At 41.5% G+C, this 20,877-nt stretch overlaps 1 protein-coding gene across 8 annotated transcripts in view; it reads left to right on the plus strand.

Moving 5' to 3' along the window:
• Positions 1–20,877, plus strand: part of cars1 (cysteinyl-tRNA synthetase 1) — an 83,230-nt gene that overhangs the window by 25,929 nt on the left and 36,424 nt on the right. For all 8 annotated transcript variants that reach the window (XM_072592053.1, XM_072592056.1, XM_072592052.1 and 5 more), the window contains 5 exons: positions 2,519–2,640; positions 7,735–7,847; positions 10,017–10,145; positions 10,895–11,024; positions 11,933–12,036. In XM_072592053.1, the coding sequence (XP_072448154.1) occupies positions 2,519–2,640; positions 7,735–7,847; positions 10,017–10,145; positions 10,895–11,024; positions 11,933–12,036 (598 nt within the window). The remainder of the gene's footprint in view (positions 1–2,518; positions 2,641–7,734; positions 7,848–10,016; positions 10,146–10,894; positions 11,025–11,932; positions 12,037–20,877) is intronic.

Genomic DNA, 20,877 nt, shown 5'->3' on the forward strand with positions numbered 1-20,877 from the left:
TGAATTGAACTTGAACTATTACATAGGCAAACAAAACTGTTTACAAAAGCAGATTGGATAAACAGTGAAGAAGAAGATATAATATTGTTAAAATAGATCTTTTCAAATGTATTTATGATTACATTGCGTAACAAAAAGCCCAAGGTGCTTTTCCATTTGGAGTCAGGCCGAGGTAGTGAATTTGGAGAAATTCTTTTCATCCTGTTTCAATGACTCAGAATCGAGGGAATAGGCTGTAATTTTGAAATATGCAAATGATACAAATGTAAGTGTAGTAGACAATGAGAGGAATACTAACTGACATCAGGAGGATATAGGCAGGTGTTGTAGATGGGCATATGGTGGAGAAAATTTAACGCAAACATTTCAATAGGAAATATGAGGGGAGGTTTCATAAACTAAACAGTTTAATTCTAAAGGATGTGCAGGAACAGAGAGTATTGTATTCAATTTCAGGCAACATGCTTTAAGAAAATTCAAGGGTATGTGTGGTTCAACAGAAATTACCATCAGAGAAAAGCAGAGATTGAGGATATTTACTACACACGCGCGCGTATTTAATATTGCAGCAAGTCTCACTCTCTCATCTGGCACGCTGCATATGTTACCAACTATTCACTTAAAACCATAGAATCCCTACACTGTTGAAGCAGGCCATTTGGTCTATCATGTCTACACCAACCTTCTGAAGAGTGTCCCACTCAGACATCCCCCGCCCACCTACCCTATCCCTGCAACCCTGCATTTCTCATGGCTAATCCACCTAACCTGAACATCCTGGACACTATGGGCAATTTAGCATCGCCAACTTACCTGACCTTGGACAAGGGGAAAACCCAGGGGAAACCCACACAGACACAGGGAGAATGTGCAAACTCTACATAGACAGACACCGGAGGCTGGAATCAAACCTGGATCCTTGGTGCTGTGAGACAGCAGTGCTAACCACTGATTCCCCATCCTGCTCCTATTATGGCAGCTGTAATACCCAAATGGCAATGCAGTAGTTGATACAATTCCGCACATGATACAGAGCAAGGTGATGCCAAATGGGAGGCAGAAGAATCTAACTGGTAGGGATTAGGAATGGCTACATGTCCATCGTGCCATGAACAAGATGGTGCTCACTATCAGTGGAACATCCATTGCTGCATTCACCAGCTTAAGTTTTGATGCTACATGAAATTTAGTGGATAGACTAGAAGCAAGATCCATTCTTGGTGAGATCCCGGATATACGTGGCTTGCAACCAGAACAGAAAATGAAGGTACAGCAGGTGTCAGTTTACCAGAACATGGGGTTACACACCGGTTTGGCTGCAAAGAACTTGGGTGAACACTTTGGAGGTGAGCTACAGAAGATTAATGGATATACATAATAAGATATTCAGTGTAATGTTAAGCTTGTCAGAAAGTTAAAAAGGCTGTGAAAGCTGGGAATAATATTTGCATAGGCATTATACAAACTTTGTCTTTCTTTTCCAGATCACAATTGTTTGCTAACTTCTGTAACATAGTTCTGGACCCAGTGAGCTGTGTGCAATGGCCGATGCTTCAACTTTTGTTGAAGTAGGAGGCACCCAATGATAAATGCTGGGTAAAAGCATGCAGGGAAGCTCAGTTTGTTGCCAAACGCAGAGTGAACAATGACATCCAAAGTCAGGATGGCAGCAGAGATGGCTATGTGCTATAGTAGCCCAGTAATCTGTCAAACATCGACTAATGTATCACCACTGAGAAGTAGAAGTGGGATCTTGGTGTACCAACCTTTTGTTTTCACTATATGCAGTATCTGGCATTAAAAGTTATCAGTTTCCACCAGACATGCTGCAATCATTGTAACATTGTATCGGAGAATGAGGACATTATTGGATGCAACAGTGCATGTAAGTTGACAGTGGAGGAGAGCTTATGGAAAAAGATGGTGCAAGCAGGGGAGATGCTTATCAAGAAAACAAGAAAAAGATGAGTCACAGTACAAAATTATCTACAAAATTATTTTTGTTGGCTGCAGAGAGGTTAGAACTGGTAAGGGAGCTGGATATAGTGAAGGATTTTTTTCTCAAAGTTGGGGAAGGAGAAAAAATTGAAGGAGCAGATAAGCTGGGATAATAGTGAAAATTGGCCTGGCTGTTGAAGATCTGAGTTTGCTTGGCCACACATACTGATGAGATTCTATATCTGTGGGTGAAATAATTGATTTGTAACGTGTGTTGATTGGAATCTTGATGGTGGAAGAATCAGAGCATTCAAATCATAAGGATAATGAGTTGTCCAATACAAAGATTGCACAAGGGAAAGAGGGATATTTATCCAAACAAAGACCTTAGGAGGACAATACACATGTGTAGGGTAAAACATTTGGAATGGAAAGATGCGGTGTAGGACCTCTGATGAGAACTATGCTTGAGTAGGTTGTACTGAGGAGTTATTATACAGTCTTGGGGGCATCACCTCCTGGGGAAAAGTAACATTACCTTTCTCGTGCCTAATAATTTGTATGGTGTATGCTCCCACAGATATGTCTCCAACGGTTCGGTATATTTTGACACGGTGAAATTTGACAGTAGTGAGAAGCATTCATATGCCAAATTGGTGCCTGAGGCTGTCGGAGACCAGAAAGCACTGCATGAAGGAGAAGGTGAGAGTTCTAACCAAGGGTACATTTGTTCGGTCAATTGGTGCATAAATGTTCACAGATCTTTCATATTTCAAGGAAAAATCTTTGCACTGTGTGAAGTTTAAAACTCTTTGGAGTCACAAAGATAATTCCAGATGCTTGATCAAACCTATGGTAAGAAGCTTCCATAATTCTTATAAACATAACAGTAAGCTGTAAATCTATTGAGGTTAAGTTGAAGCTGGAAGGAAAGAGGTTTGTTGTATTACGTGCTTTTTAAATCCTCTCAGAATCCCCAAGTGCTTCATAATAAATGAATTGTTTTTTAAGATACAATCATTTTTCAATTCATGCATTTTTTTTATTTTTGCTAACAAAATTTTATATAGTTTTGAGACTGACTGATTTCATTGTTGGAATGAGGGTTTTTTTTCCCTTAAAGCCTCTTCTAGCGTAAAGGCAGCAATGAATCATTAAAAGTGGCTGTTGTGTATTGTTCCTTGGCAGCAGTCAGAAAATGCAATTCTGAATGAACAGGTGTAAGAATTAGGACAAAGAACTGAGGAAAAGACATAAAAATTTGCTGAATTACCTGGAAAGTCAGGATAACAGGAAATCTGATTGCTAATATCTGATTGAGCTCATTAGAACTGTAAGTCCCGAAATCCTAATCAATAGCAGAACAAAATCGGTGCTAGTGTTTCTTGGCTTTCACAGGAAAATGGAGATGAAAATACATTATATTGTTTGATAAAAAGGTTTTTGAGTTTGAATGGAAAATGAAAGCTGGGAAAAGATGGAATTTAAGGAGTTGGAGTGACCATAATTCGGTTACGTTTAGTTTAGCGATGGAAAGGGATAGGTATATGCCACAGGGCAGGAGTTCTAGATGGGGGGGGAAGGGCAATTATAATGTGATTAGGCAAGACTTAGGAGGCATAGAATGGGGCAGCAAAATGCAGGGGATGGGGATAATCGAAATGTGGAGCTGGTTGAAGGAACAGATATTGCATGTCTTTGATAGGTATGTCCCTATCAGGCAGAGAGGAAGTGATAATGTAAGGGAACTGTGGTTTACTAAATAAATTTTTTCTCTTGTTAAGCGGAAGAGGGAGGCTTATGTGACGTTGAGGCGTGGTGGTTCAGATGAGGCAATGGAGAGTTATAGAGTAGCTAGAAAGGATTTAAAGAACGAGTTCAGAAGAGCAAGGAGGGGACATGAACAGTCTTTAGCAGGTAGAATATAGGAGAACTGTCGAGCTTTCTATAGATATGTGAGGAATAAAAGGATGACTAGGGTACGGATTGGGCCTGTCAAAGACAGAAGTGCTAAGTTGTGTGTGGATCCTGTGGAGATCAGAGAGGTGCTATATGGATATTTCTCATCTGTTTTCACTCAGGAAAAGGACAATATTGTAGGGGAGAAGACTGAGTTATGGGCTATTAGACTTGAAAGGATTGAGGTTAGTAAATCAATTCCAGAAGGTATGAAAGTAGATAAGACCACTGGGCCTAATGGGATTTTCCCAAGGATTCTCTGAGAAGCTAGGGAGGAGATGGCTGAGCCTTTGGCCTTGATCTTTGAGTCGTCATTGTCTACAGGCTTAATACCTGAGGACTGGAGGATTGCAAATGTTGTGCCCTTGTTCAAGAAGGGCAGTAGAGATGACCCAGGTGATTATAGACCAGTGAGCCTTACATCTGTTATAGGAAAAGTTTTGGAAAGGATTATAAGAAGTAGGATTTATAATCATGTAGCAAGCAACAATTTGATTGGAAATAGTCAACATGGATTAATCAAGAGCAGGTCATGTCTCAGAAACCTCATTGAGTTTTTTTGAGAAGCTGACCATGTGGATGAGGGTAGGGCAGTTGACGTGGTTTACATGGACTTCAGTAAAGCCTTTGTTAAGCTTCCACATGGTAGGCTTTTGGAGAAAATGCAGAGGCATGGGATTGAGGATGATTTAGCGGTTTGGATTAGAAACTGGCTTTCTGTAAGAAGGCAACTAGTGATGGTTGATGAAAAATATTCAGCCTGGAGTCTGATTAATAGTGGTATGCCACAAGGATATGTTTTGGGACCACTGCTGTTTGTCATTTTTATAAATGACTTGGATGCAGGCATAGGTGGATAGGTTAGTAAGTTTGCAGATGATACTAAAGTCGGTGGAGTGGTGGACAGTATGGATGAATGTTGCAGGTTACAGGGAGACTTGGATAAACTGCAGAATTAGGCTGAAAGGTGGCAAAATAGAGTTCAGTGTAGATAAATGTGAAGTGATTCACTTTGGGAAGAATAATAGGAAGGCAGAATACTGGGTCAATGGAAAGATTCTTGGTAGTGTGGATGTGCAGAGGGATCCTAGTGTCTATATACATAGTTCCCTGAAAGTTCCCTCCCAGGTTGATAGTGCTGTTAAGAAGGCATATGGTGGTTTGGTTGCATTGGTAGTGGGATTGACTTCTGGAGCTGTGATGTCATGCTACAACTGTACAAAACGCTATTGTGGCCTTGCTTGGAGTATTGTGTGCAGTTTTGGCTGCCACATTACAGGAAGGATGTGGAAGCATTGGAAAAGGTGTAGAGGAGATTTACCACGATGTTGCCTGGTCTAGAACGAAGGTCTTACGAGGAAAGGCTGAGGGACTTGGGTCTGTTCTCATTGGAGAGAAGAAGGCTAAGAGGGGATTTAATAGAGACATACAAGATGATCAGAGGATTAGATAGGGTGGACAGTGAAAGTCTTTTTTTTTTCCTAGGATAATGACATCTGCTTATACGAGGGGCCATAGCTGCAATTGAGGGGTGATGGATTTAAGACAGATGTCAGAGGCAGGCTTTTTACTCAGTGATAAGGGAGTAGAAGGCCCTGCCTGCCAGTGTAGTTACCTCAGCAACATTAGGGGCATTTAAACGATTTTTGGATAAGCGTATGGATGATGATGGGATAGTGTAAGGTGATGGTCTTAGATTAGTTCGCAGGTCAGTGCAACATCGAGAGCCAAAGGGCCTATTCTGTGCTGTGTTGTTCTATGTTAAAGTGATTTTACAATTCTGTGTACACAAACTGCAGTGGTTTTTGTATCCTGCTTCAGTTTTCAAACCTTGTCATAAGAAAGACTTGGTTTTCAGTGATTCACTGAGTAAGCCACAATGAATTCTGCACTGAGAGTCTTTCAGATTCTTCATGTATTTAAAAAGTGAAGAAGATACAAAACCAAAAGCTATAGGCCAGGTAGCTTATCAGGAAAATGTTGGAGCCTCTTTATAAAGGCTATAATAGCAGACCGTTCATAAATATGATCCAGTTGAGTTAGGATGTCTTCATGAAGGAGAAAGTGAGGACTGCAGATGCTGGAGATCAGAGCTGAAAATGTGTTGCTGGAAAAGCGCAGCAGGTCAGGCAGCATCCAAGGAGCAGGAGAATCGACGTTTCGGGCATGAAGAAGGGCTCATGCCCGAAACATCGATTCTCCTGCTCCTTGGTGTCTTCATGAAGGGTCAATCATGCCTAATAAAATTACTAGAATTCTTCGAGGAAGTAACAAGCAGTTTGGATGAAGGGGAAGCAGTGAATGTAATATATGTGGATTTTGAGAAAGCTTTTGATAAGGTACCTTGCATTTGGCTACTTAAGGTAAGAGCCCATAGCCCTAGAGGTAGAATATTAGCATGGTTAGAGGATTGGCTAACTAATATAAGACAGAGTTGGGAAAAAGGGGACATTTTCAGAATGGTAAACTGTGGCCAGTAGTGTGCCACAGAAAATTCTGGAGCCACAATTGCTTACAATATGTATTAATGATTTGGATGTAGAAAGTGAGTGTACTGTAGCTAAGTTTGTGGCTAACATAAAAATAGGTTGGAAGGCAAACAGTGAGGATGACACCGTCTGCAAGGGAACGTAGACAGGCAAAGTGAGTGGGCAAAAGCATTGGCACATAGAATATAAAATGGGGATATGTGAAGCTTTGTATTTGGCATGAAGAATAGAAGAGCTGAATGTTGTTTAAATGGAGAAAGACTGCAGAAAGCTATAGAACAGAGGGATTTGGGAGTCCTGGTCCAAGCATAATGAAAAGCTACCATCCGGGTTCAGCAGGTAATACATAAGGCAAAGGGAATGGAGTATAAAAAGATAGATAGAGATTGTCTAAAACTATACAAGGTACTAGCCAGACCACAGCTGGAATACTGTGAACAGTTTTGAGCCCATTATCCATGGAAAAACATACTGGCATTAGAGGCAGTCCAAAGAAGATTCAGTAGGCTCATACCAGGTATGGAGGTACCGTTTTATGAGGAGAGGTTGAGTTGATTGGACTGCTCTTATTGGAATATAAACTGAGGTGATCTTACTGACATAGTCATACTGCACGGAAACATGTACAAGATTCTCAGATGATTTGACGAGGTAAATGTGAAAAGGTTGTTTTCCCCAATAGGAGAATCGAGGACTAGAGAGCATGATCTCAGAATAAATGGTCACACATTTAAGACCCACGAGGAGGACGATCTCTCTGAGGATGGTTAATCTGAGAAATTCTTTACCACAGAGGGCTGTTGAGGCTGGGTCATTAAGTATATTCAAGGCAGAAATCGAGAATTTCTCTTACTCAGTAAGGAGTCTGGGATCTGGTAAAAGCAGGAAAATAGTGTTGAGGATTATTGGATCAGTCACAATCTCATCATTTGGTGGAGGGGGACTCAACGGGCTGAATGCCTACTTCTGCTCCGATGTCTTATGGTCTTATTAGTGCGGACTGGGTTAAGCAATCTCAACTAGGATTATGATTTCAGTGTCTCCAGGCTAAGGAAAAAAATCAACCAGCGCTCCAGCTGTTAGTTGCTATGCTATGATTCCTTCAGAAACTTGTTCTGTCCAAAGTTCGTGGAAAGAATTGTTGCCTGTGATGCCTTGCAGGTAAATGGCTCACACATAATGTATAGGTCGATTTGCTGAGGTTGTTAAAAACCAAGCAACATACTTGGAACTCCACTCCAAAAAAAGTCAGCAACTTGTAGTGAGTCGGGGAGTACACTTGGAAAAAATGAAGCCATTCAAATTGCTTTCTATTGGATGTGATGGGAAAATATTCTTGACTTCTTAGGTGACCTTAGTATTTCAGCTGATCGACTAAGTGAGAAGCACTCTCCCAATGATTTTGCACTGTGGAAAGCCTCCAAGCCTGGAGAACCATCTTGGGATTCGCCCTGGGGAAAGGTGAGGAGAAAGCATCAATCCTACACCCTTCATTGCTCAGTTACATTGTTGAGATAGACATGGAATGGCAGAATCCAACCACATTTTTAAAAATAAAATTCCGTTAACAAAGGAATTTAAATTCTAAGGCCATTTCAAATAATCCACCCCATGTGTGGTGACTAACAGTCCACGCGGTTCAGGTCTGGAAAGCCGACTAGAATATGTCACCAAACGTTATAGTACTGTCCATTTCACATCTCCTCTATAACTGTTTTAGTACAATTGTCCAGGATTAGCGCACAAAGTAATACAACATAGTAAAGTGTCATTGAGTGCATCGTAGTTTCTATCCAAAGCGCTGTCCAATTAATCCTACTATCCTGCTCTTTCCCACAGCCCTGTAAATTATCCCTTCAAATATTTACCCAGTTTCATTCAAAAATTGCTGTGAACTGGCTTGCTAGTTTTTTCAGCATTGCAACCAGATAATTGCATCAAAAGATTCTTTGTCTTCAGTCTTTTTGCCTATTGACTTAATCTGTGTCCTCTGGTTACCAATTATTCTGTCATTGGAAACAGTTTATCTTCAATTATTCTATCAAATGAGTTTCTGGTTTGAAGTTTCTGCATTTAATCTACTTTTAAATTTCTCTGTTATGAGGTGGACAACTTCAGTTTTTCTCCACATAATTAAAGTTCCTAGTCCCTTGCTGCAAGCTCCAATAAATAGCTTCCATATTCTTGTCAAGACCTTGATATCATTGAACAATTTTGATACCCTTAAAAGAACACATTACTCCAGATAAAACCTAACCAATGTGTCCTCAAGTTTCTGCAAAGCTTTCTCAACTTGTTCTGTCACCTTCAAATATTTCTTTTGTACAGCGTCCAAGTTCTCTGTATTGTACTCAATTTTAAAATTGTACAAAGAAATTCATATTGCTGCTGTTTCTTCTTATCAAATTATATCAATTCACATTTCTGTGCATTAAAATCTATCTGCCGTGCAAGCACCTACCTTCTCATTTGCGTTTCTGGAGCAGAAAGCAGGCCTCCAAAGACCAGCCAGACAGGCCAATGCCCATCATTAGCTGTTAGCATAAAGGCTCCATGACGACTTATGCTCCTATGATTTGGAGATGCCAGTGTTGGACTGGGGTGTACACAGTTAAAAATCACGCAACACCAGGTTATAGTCCAACAAGTTTAATTGGAAGCACACTGGCTTTCAGAGTGCCGCTCCTTCATCGGGTGCATTACCACCTGATGAAGGAGCGGCGCTCTGAAAGCTAGTGTGCTTCTAATTAAACCTGTTGGACTATAACCTGGTGTTGTGATTTTTAACTATGCTACTATGGAAATCATGACACCACAATCCCTTGACATCTTCTTGCCCACCTGTTTTGTTAGTCAGTCTGTCCACTTTGAAGTGTGTTACTGCCTTCCTTGCTTTTTATTACCTTTGAGATTTTTTTATTGCTATATACAAACTTTGAAATTATTATGAAGCCTAGTTTAATATGTACTAACAAGAGCAGTGATTTAGTGGTCACCATAGGGGAAACACATTCTCTGCTTTATGTCACTTATGCTTCTGTAATTTTGTATACACACTGCCACCGTCACTAAAATCCCATTGACTTTATTTTTGTTTACAAGTTTGCTATGCAATATTTGTCAACATCCTATTGAAAGTCCATAAATATAGCATTATCTGTTCTGTCCTTATTAAACTGTTCTAACTCTTTATCCATTTATTACATATGATTTGTCTTTAACACCCTTGCTTTTTTTATTTATTAGCCCATATTCCAAGTACTGAATGTATTGTCACAAATTATTGTTTTTAAAATTTTCCTATTACTGCTATTAGGCTGGCAAATCCTGCATTTATCTGTCTTCCCCGAGTAATCTTTCTCGCTGTAAGCATCTATTCATGTATTGCAACACCAGGTTATAGTCCCACAGATTTATTTGGAGTCACTAGCTATCAAACCACTGCTTCATCAGGTGGTTGTCTGATGAAGAAGCAGTGATTCGAAAGCTAGTGCCTCCAACTAAACCTGTTGGACTATAACCTGCTGTTGCGTGATCCTTTCAGTGTATTTGATGTATTATTGCTAATAACAATTTCTAATGTTTATTGTTGATTCTTTTCCAATTTCCTGCTTATCTCTATCTTGACAGGGCCGCCCCGGTTGGCACATCGAATGTTCAGCAATGGCTGGCAGCATTCTTGGAGAATCCATGGACATCCACGGTGGAGGATTTGACCTACGATTCCCTCATCATGACAATGAATTGGCCCAGTCTGAGGTACAGTCACAGCTTTTGTCATTGTCGCTTGCTTTATTTTTTTTAAAAAAAGTCACCAACTCATGATTTTTCCCTATGGAATCAAGCAATTACAGAACTAAAGTATTACATTTGCTGTGGTGAGCAGAATCAACCACTTTGTTTCAGACTGAGCCACCTGGGTATGATGAGGGAGACCAATGACATAGTGTTATTTAAAAAAAAACTTTTCAATATTTGAAGGGGCCAACATGGAATTAATTTTCGGCAGTTTTAAAGCATTTCTGAATCCGTTCACAATTTCAGAGAATAATAGCCACATAACTGCTTGTGTAAAAATATAATGCAGGTGCTCTTCAAGGTTTTTGCCTGAGCTCGAAGCCAAGCTGTATTCGACGAAATAGAAAGAACTGCAGTATGCATACGATTTGAACTGAGAGTACTTTGTATGAATAGCATCACCCTGAATCTAATCCTAGGCTTTAGCTGAATGCCTGATGCTAATTCTTATTGCCATTAAGGAGAGTGCTCCACTATGTAGCACTGCACTTCATCAATTTGAGGGCAAATTCTAAATATTTGAAAAGTTATCATGAGGAAAACAAAACGTATAAGTGGTATTGGCTTCAATGTAGTCCCTTTCTAAGATGTGTAAGTTGAATCGAAAATTGTAGCTGTGGGCATTGGTTGTGAATGATACCTTGGTGTGTAGTTATAGTTGTTGTGTTACAAATTTCTTAATTTAATGCCCCATCACCTTCTCCTGACAGGCTTATTTTGAAAACGATCACTGGGTTCGATACTTCCTGCATACTGGACACCTAACCATAGCAGGTTGCAAGATGTCAAAATCTTTAAAAAATTTTATAACTATCAAAGACGCACTGAATGCAAATACAGGTAATCAATGTCCATTGTCTCAGTCATTGTAACTCACTTAGTCTCTCCAGTAACAAATAGAATTGTCCAGCCTTCTCTTCAAGACAGGTACATTGGGAGCTATTAAGGGCTGTATGGGGAATTTTACATGCTGTTTTGCGAAAGTGCTTTGTCACTATATTTGGTGCCAGTCAAGCAAACTCATGTTCATCCTTGTAATAGATCAGCACTTTGACATTTTTGAAACTTGCTAATATAAGTGCATAGGAGCAATACCATCTGCAAATTTTCCTCCAACTCATGCACTATTCTGACTTGAACCTACTTTCCAGTTCCTTCGTTGTTGATGGGTCAACATTCTGGAACTTCCTAACAGCACTGTGGGTGTTTTTACAAAATATGAACTGCAGTAGTGTAGATTAGATTACTCAGTGTTCTCGAGGATGACTCAGCAGTGCTTTCTTAAAGTTGCTCTTATCAGTGAAGTTCAGATCCCATGATTACGTATAAAAAAAATTGTGTAATGACTTTCTTCCAGTTGCTTTCAAGTTGCTGGTGAATATTTACTGTCAAAACTTGTGTGTAAAGATTAGTTGAGCAAAGTGACACTGGCAAGGCTCTTGAAATTGTGATAAAATACCGTCTTTGGAAGGAAAGATATTGCTGAGGAAACAAACAAAAATGCCAGTAGGCAGTACTGGTTCTTCTCAAATGTAACATTACAGGCACATTTGATTTATTCACGAATGATATGTCATGTGGGTAAAATTATGGGGTAAGCTACCATTAAATTCCAATAAAATTCACAATAATTTAAGAGCAGCTGTTGAGGAAATTATAAAGTTTTGTTTCATAACTGGCTTGTACTTCTCAATCTGGTGTCTCTGGTTTTGTGCTGTCATGGTGTGACTGATGTTATTTGCTTGTAGGTCGACAGCTACGTCTAGCATTTCTCATGCACTCCTGGAAGGACACACTGGATTATTCCAGCAATACCATGGAGTCAGCTGTTCAGTACGAAAAGTTCTTAAATGTAAGCTGGTCTTGTGCTGCCTCACCTGTTTGTAAAATAACTACATGAATTTAGCTCTCCTCTGATAGATGGTATGTTGGGAATTGCAGGCTTTCCTAAATAAGGTTTTAAGGCTGAGTATCAAACCATTCAAAGTCAGATGAAGCTCAGGCCAAGAGCAAAATTCTTATTACACTGTTCAGTTGATTATTCTGCCGTGAGAAGATTTGTAGCTCAGGTGCTCGTTGTTGTGGTTCTGTTCGCCGAGCTGTTCTGCCTAGTCAGATACAGACCTTTGAGATGTGGCTCAGCTGAGTAGCTACCAAAATTACTTAAAAGAAGATAAACAAATTCAACACAGGTGGCGAGGATAGCATTTTGTCTCTGTATCGTGCAGGTAATTGACATGCAAATCCTGGGATGCTGAAGGTGAATCATGGTTTTTTCAGTGAAATAGCAAAAATTGATGAGCAATATTGGGGAGTTCCACTGAGGGTCTGTTTGCTCCCGAAACATGCCAAACAATTTGTGCATCCGTAATGACAAACTCACTATAATGTTTTCGGTTACGTTTGGTCCAGAATGCACGTGCAAGATAAATACTCCAGGCCAGGGTAATCTGGCCTGAGAACCATAGAGAAGTTATGGCACAGAAAGAGGCCATTGATCCGATCATATCTGCAGCTAACCACCTATTCTAATCAGTCTTCCAGAACTTGGTCCACAAGCTACATCACTTCACTTTATATTAGAAAAATATAAGATTCTTAGGAGTCTTACTTAAAAGGTACATGGAGTTGCATCTGGAGTTGAATCTTATGTCAAGAACCCCTAAGAATCTTAAATGATTCAATACGTTCACTTCAGATACAACTCCATGTACCTTTTTTAGGTAAATTGAGAGTTTCTACCTCTGCCACTGAACCAGAGAATGATCTCCAAACACACTTCACCTCCGGGTGAAAAAGGTTTTCTTCATATCCCCTCTAATCCTTCTAATGGTCATCTTAAATCTGGACTACCTGGTTCATGATTTCTCTGTTCGTGGCACCCAAGCTTGTCTAACCAGTCCATCAAAGTTCCTCAATATTTTGTGCATCTCAATTTAAGTCATCCCTGAGTCTCCTCTGTTATCAGGAATATAGCCCTAGCCTAACCATTCTTTCCTCATACCTGCAATTTTCATTGCCTGGCAACATTCTTGTAAGCTTCCTAACTTACTGTCTCCACTGCAATTATGTTCATCCTGTAAAATGTGAGCAGAACTGTACACAAAATTTGAGCTATGGCCTAAACAACATTTTGTCCAGCAGTACATCTCTGGTTTTTGTATTCAGTACCTATTGCAAGAGAGAAAAGCATTCCACATGCTATCTTTACCACTTATCCATCTGACCTGCCACCTTCCAGGATCTGTGAACATACATTCCAAGGTCTCTCACTCCCTCTAAATATCCTCCTGTTTGTCGCATAATCCCGAAATTTGTTTGCCCTCCCCGAATACATTACCTCACATTTCTCCAAATTGAATTCCATTTGGCCTCTTTCTCACTCCCTCATCTAAACTATCAGTATCAATGTGGGATTAGCATAGTAGGATGTAGGAGCAGAAGTAAGCTATTTGGCCCTTTTAAGTGTGCTGTACCATTCAAATAGATCTTGGCTAACCTGACCAACTCCATGTTCTTGCCTTTTTTCCATAACTGTCAATTATCTTACTGATTGAAAATCCATCTGTCTCACCTGCGATTATACTTATCATCCCATCTTGACAACTCTCTGCAGTGAATTTCATAGATAGACTATGATTTGAGAGAAGAAATCCTGCTCATCTTTGTTCTCAAGGGATGAATCCTTAGTCTGAGATTATGCCCTCTGCTCCTAGGCTCTCCCACAGTGGGGAAGTAACCTCTCCACATCTACACTGTCCAGACCCCGAAGAAACTTTTATGTTTTAATCGGGTCACCTTTCAGCCATCCTCTTCATGACCAGTTTGTCATCTGCAGCTTTTCCAGTAATGCTCTAACTTTTAAGTCTAAATTATTTTGGAGTTTGCACATTCTTCCCATGTCTGCGTGGGTTTCCTCCGGGTGCTCCAGTTTCCTCCCACAGTCGAAAAATGTGCACGTTAGGTGAGATGGCCATACTAAATTGCCCATAGAGTTAGGTGAAGGGGTAAATGTAGGAGAATGGGTCTGGATGGGTTGCTCTTTGGAGGGTCTTGTTGGGCCGAAGGGCCTGTTACCATACTGTAAGTAATTTAGTCTGATCTAATATATGCAACAAACAACAAGGGACTGAGCACTGAGCCCTGAAGAATTACACTGGAAATTGCTTTGCATTTGCAAAATTTATGATCCTTAGTTTCCTATTGGTGAGCCAATTTTGGATCCATTTTACCCCATTCCCTTTCATTCCATGGACTTCTCCTTTTCTGACCAGTCTGTCATATTGTTACTAAAATCCATATAGACAGCCACCAGTGCAGTACTTTCATAAGTACCTCCTTGTTACTACTTTTAAAAATTCGCTAACTTAGTTAAAGCTTCACTTCACAAAACCATGCTCCCTGTCCCTGATTTGATCTGTAACTTTGGGTGACAGTTTATCCTGTCTCTCAGAATTGATTTCTAATAAGTTGTACATTATCAAAATCAAAATGACTAGCCTCTAATTCTTTGACCTACAGTATCTCGGTATATCTTTTAAACAATGGTACAATATTCATAAACAGAAGAATGTAAGAACTAGGAACAGGAATAGGCCACCTGGCTCTTCAAGCCTGCTCTGCCATTCAATAAGATCATGGCTGATCTTTTATGGCATCCGCCCATTTACCCAGCCTTTCACCATAACCCTAAACACCTTTATTGATCAAAAAATATCTATCTAAGCCTTAATAACATTTACTGAAGTAGCATCAACTACTTCACTGGGCAGGGAATTCCATAGATTCACAACCCTCTGGGTAAAGAAGTTCCTTCTCAATTCAGTTCTAAATCTGCTGTCCCTAATTTTGAGGCTATGCCGTCTTGTCCTAGTTGCACCTGCCAATGGAAACATCCTCTTTACTACTATCTTATCTATTCCTTTCATAATTTTATATATTTCTGTAAGATCCTTCCTCATTATTCGAAATTCCAATGAATATAATCCCAGTCTACTCAGTTTCTCCTCATAAGCCAACCTCCTCAACTCCAGAATGAACCTAGTGAACCTCCTCTGCACCCCCTCTAGTGCCAGTACATCCTTTCTCAAACGAGGAGATCAAAACTGCATGCTGTACTCCAGATATGCCCTCACCAGCACCCTATATAGCTGCAACATAACCACGCTGCTTTTAAACTCAATCCCTTTAGCAATGAAGGACAAAATTCCATTTGCCTTCTTAATTATCTATTGCACCTGCAGACCAACCTTCTGTGATTCATGCACAAGGACACCCAGGTCCCTCTGCACAGCAGCATGCTGCAATTTCTTACCATTCAAGTCATACTCCTTTTAACTGTTATTCCTACCAAAATGAATGACTTCACATTTATTAACATTGTATTCCACCTGCCAGACCTTTGTCGACTCACGAAGTATCTATGTTCCTCTGCGAAGTTTCATAGTCCTCTGCCACACTTCTTACTGTCATCTGCAAACGGACATATTACACGTGGTCCCCTATTCCAAATCATCTGTAGTTATAAATAATTGAGGTGCCAACACTGATCCCAGAGGCACACCACTAGTTACTAATTGCCAGCCAGAATAGCACTCATTTACCCTCACTCTTTGCGTCCTGTTAGTCAACCAATCCTCTATCCATGCTAATACTTTACCCGTAACATCATGAATCTTTGTCTTATGCAGCAGCCTCTTGTGGGGCACCTTGTAGAAGGACTTTTGGAAATCCTGGTACACCACGTCTACTGTCTATCGTTTTCATAATGTCTTCATGGAATTCCAAAAGATTAGTTAAGCATAACCTGTCCTTTATGAACCCATACTGTCTTTGCCCAATGGGACAATTTCTACCTAGATTCTTTGCTAGTTCTTCCTTGATAATAGACTCAAGCATCTTCCCCGTTATAGAAGTTAAGCTAGCCAGTCTATAATTCCCCGTCTTTTGCTTTCCGCCTTTTTTAAACAGTGACGTCACATTTACTGTTTTACAATCTGTTGAAACTCTTCCCAGGCATTTAGCTGTCTGGTATCTCTCGTCTATCTAGTGAAGATTCAAAAATAATTCTCGAACATCCATTATTTCATTCTTCATTTCCTCTAGTAGCCAGGGATACAATACTTTCAGCCTGGGGATTTCTCCATCCTCAAGGATGTCAGTCTCCCCAGTACATCTCAGATTCTGCTAATATTTCACATTTCTCTTTAACAAGAATTTCTCCATCGTATGTTGCCTTTGTTAAGATGGACAAAATGTGAATAAAGAATCCAGATCTCACCTTTTTGCAGCCATCCTCAAGTTACATCTTTTACACTTTCTTTAGTTATCTTTTCACTCTTAATATACTGAAACAGTCTTTGAGATTTCCTTGAGTTTATCGCTGATATTTTGTCATTTTTCTCTTTGCTTTCCTAATTTATTTTTAATTCACCACTGTACTTTCTATATACATCTAGGCTTTTCTACAATACTAGGCTTTTTCAATAACTGCTATAAACTTTCATTTTCAACTTTATCTAATCCTATATTCTGGATATAGAGGGAGCTCTAGATTTGGAAATACAGTACATTTTAGGGATCATAACATAGGAGCAGAGATTAGGCCATTTAGTCCATCAAGTCTGCTGTGCCATTCGATCATGGCTAATACATTTCTCAACCCCATTCTCACACTTTCTCCCCATAACCCTTGATCCCCTTGACAATCAAAAACCGATCTATCTTAAATATATTCAGTGACCTGACCACCACAGCTTTCTGATTCACCACTCTCCTTCATTCTGTTCTAAAAGGTCTTCCCTTTTACTCCTAAGGCTATGATCTTGGGTCCTAGTCTCCTCTATCAATGGAAACACCTTCCCAACATTAGAGACACCCCCCCCCCCCTTCTAAACTCCAAGTACAAATCCCAGAGTCCTCAAACGTTCCTCATATGTCATGTGTGCACTGTGCTTGAAGAACCTTGAATGCCTCCCATTAATTTTCCTTCAAGTGCTTGTATCTAGTTCATCTTCGCCAGATCACCCCTCAGCTTTGCAAAATATGTTTTCTCCCTATTGAGAATTTTTATTCCCATTCTGTCTTTGGCCTTTTCTATCATGATGCGAAATCTAACTGTAATATGATTCCAGTCTTCAAAATGGAGACCCACTGCTCCTTCTTTGACTCCTTCTTTCCTAAAAATAAAACTAAAATTGCACCTTTTTATATTTAGGTTGGTTACATGCTAATTACAAAAATTCTTTTGAATGGTGTTCAAGAATTTTGTGCCCTGTGGTCCTTTCATGATGTTCATGTCCCAGTTGATATTAGAATAGGTGATTTGTATCTATTTTTTCATATGTTCTTCCACCTCCTTCCCAGTATTTGGGGGTCTGTAGTACACGTTGAGTAGCATGGGTACCCCTTTTGTTTTATTTCTGAGGTCAACCTATATGGACTAATTCGATGATTCACAGCTGTAATCGATTTTCCTCATCAAGAATGCTACATCTCCAAGGGCGACTTGTGGCACAGGGCTAAAGTTCCTTTGTCTGAGCCAGGAGGCCTAGGTTCAAGCCCCACCTGCTCCAGAAGTGTGTCATAACGGAACAGGTTAATGAAAAATATCTGCTACAGCACCACCTTTTTTTGTCCCCCATTATTCTGCCTCAAAATCCTCTATATCCAGGGATATTCTTTTTAAGCCAAGTTTCCATTATGTCAATGATAACACATTCCCATTTGTCTGTCTGTCCTCGGCTCATTGTTTGGAAGGAGGGTTAACTCTACCTGAAACATTTAACTCTGCTTTCTCTCCACAATAGCTATCAAACCTGTTGAGTTTTTCCAACAATGTCTGTTTTGTTTCTCAGCTCACATGGTTTATTTGCATGCCTATTGTAGTTACAGATGAACCTGTAGACCTGCCAAATTACTGTGCTGCTTCTGTCTTTCAAACATACCAATTTTCTGCCTCTCACTCCCTGCCTTGAATTGGCCCTACCCCAATCTGCCCTCTGGTTCCCTTCTCCCCACCCTGCACAGCCCCCACCCCTTCTGCTCCAACCACAATCTCAGCATCAAACCAGTGGACAAGGGGGGTGTAGTGGTGGTTTGGCGCACTAACCTCTACACCGCTGAAGCCAGGCGCCAACCTGAAGTCACCTCCTCCTACTGCCCCCTCAACCACAACCTCATGCCCCATCACCAAACTGTCATCTCCCAGACTGTACACAACCTCATCACCTCAGGGGATCTCCCACCCACAGCTTCCAAACTCATAGTTCAGGAACCCTGCACTGTCCAGTTCTACCTCCTACCCAAGGTCCACAAGCCTGACTACCCCAGCCAATTCACCATCTCAGCTTGCTCCTTCCCCACTGATTTCATCTCCACATCTCTTGATACTGTCCTATCTACCCTGGTCCCGATACTTCCTATCTATACTTAGAACACCACCCATGCCCTCCACCTCCTCCAAGACTTCCGTTTCCCTCGGGCCCCAATGCCTCATCTTCACCATGGACATCCAGTCCCCCTACACCTCCATCCGCCATGACCAGAATCTCCAAGCCCTCCGTTTCTTCCTCCCCGGATGTCTCCACCAGTACCCTTCCACCAACACACTCATTTGGCTGAACTGGTCCACCCCCTCAACAATTTCTCCTTCGAATCCTCCCACTTCCTCCAGACAAAAGGGGTACCCATGGGCACCTGCATGGGCCCCAACTATGCCTGTCTCTTTGTCAGTTATGTGGTACAGTCTATCTTCTGCAGTTACACTGGCACCACTCCCCACCTCTTCCTCCACTACATTGATGACTGCATCGGCGCCACCTCGTGCTCCCGCAAGGAGGTTGAACGGTTCATCAACTTCAACACATTCAATCCCAACCTTAAATCCAGCTGGACCATCTCTGACACCTCCCTCCCATTCTGGACCTCTCCATCTCCATCAAAGGTGACCAACTCATCACTGACATTTTCTACAAACCCACTGACTCCCACAGCTACCTGGATTATACCTCCTCCCACCCTGCCTCCTGCAAAAATGCTATCCCTTATTCTCAATTACTCCACCTCTGCCACATCTGCTCCCAGGAGGACCAGTTCCACCATAGAAAACATCAAGTTGCCTCCTCCTTTAAAGACCACAGATTCCCTTCCATGTAGTTGATGATGCCCTCCAGTGCATCTCATCCACATCCCGCACCTCCACCCTTGAATCCCACTCGTCCAACCGCAACAAGGACAGATTCACCTCCCCCAAGTCCTCACCTTCCACCCTACCAACCTCCGCATAAGCCGCATCATCCTCTGCCATTTCTGCCACCTACAAACGGACTCGACCACCTGGGATATATTTTCCTCCTCATCCCATCTGCTTTCTGCAAAGACCATTCCCTCCGCGACTACCTTGTCAGGTCAATGCCCCCTGACAACCCACCCACCCTCTCCTGGCACCTTCCCTTCTCACCACAGGAATTGCAAAACCTGTGCCCACATCTCTCCCCCCCCCCCCCCCCCCCCCCCCTCACCTCCGTCCAAAGCCCCAAAGGAGCTTTCCACATCCATTAAAGTTTCACCTGCACTTCCACACGTCATTTACTGTATCCACTCCACTGAGGCCATGCAAGTCCTGGGCCTCGTCCATCGCCACTCCCTTACCACCCGTGTCTGGAGAAGAGTGCCTCATCTTCCACCTCAGGACCCTCCAACCCCATGGCATCAATGTGGATTTCACCAGTTTCCTCATTTCCCCTCCCCCACCTTATCCCAGTTCCAACTTTCCAGCTTAGCACTGCCCTCATGACCTGTCCCACCTGTCCAGCGTCCTTCCCACCTATCCTCTGCACCCTCCCCTCCAACCTATCACCATTACCCCTAGCTCCATTCACCTATTGGGCTCTCAGCTACCAGCCCCAGCCCCACCCCTACCATTCATCTCTCCACTCCCGAGGCTCCCAGCCTCATTCCTGATGAAGTGCTTTTGCCCAAAATGTTGCTTTTCCTGCTCCTCGGATGCTGCCTGACCTGCTGTGCTTTTCCAGCACCACACTCTTGACTCTAATCTCCAGCATCTGCAATCCTCACTTTCGCCGAGTTTACACTCCCTCCAACAGCCCTAGCTAGTCTCTCTGTGAGGATAATTGTCCCAGCATGCTCAAATGTAGACCATACCGTGTGTACCAGTCTGACGGCCTCAGAAATTTAATGTCCTCCCTCCTATACTGAGTTTCCAATCATTTGTTCAATTACGCAGTTTTCCTTTTTTCTACGGTGGGACTGAAGAGGGTCCAGGACAGAGGGATACAGAGGTATTGTGGACACTGTTTGTAACAGTTACAAATGCAGGTAATGCCATCAGCTTTAGAAACCAGAGTGCCATGCGGTGCAGTTCAGGAGCGTAAAGGCAGAAGGGGAATAGGTATTTTGTGCTCCAGATACTGGACCAGCAGCATCAGCAACAGGACACATTATTTCTATCCCTACACTGACTGAGAGCAATCCTGAGATTACTGCTTTAGAGATCCTGCTTTTCAATTTCCTTCGTAGCTTCCTAATGCCTGGTTTCAAGGTTTTCTCCCTTTTCCTACCTAAATCATTAGTGCCAATGTGGACCACACCTCTGTTAGTTCTTTTTTTTTCATATATCCATAAGTGCTCTTACACACAACTGAATGGTGAAGTGGGGGTGAAAGAAAATCAG

The sequence above is a fragment of the Chiloscyllium punctatum genome, chromosome 22 (assembly GCF_047496795.1).
Source record: "Chiloscyllium punctatum isolate Juve2018m chromosome 22, sChiPun1.3, whole genome shotgun sequence".
Taxonomy (NCBI): Eukaryota; Metazoa; Chordata; class Chondrichthyes; order Orectolobiformes; family Hemiscylliidae; genus Chiloscyllium; species Chiloscyllium punctatum.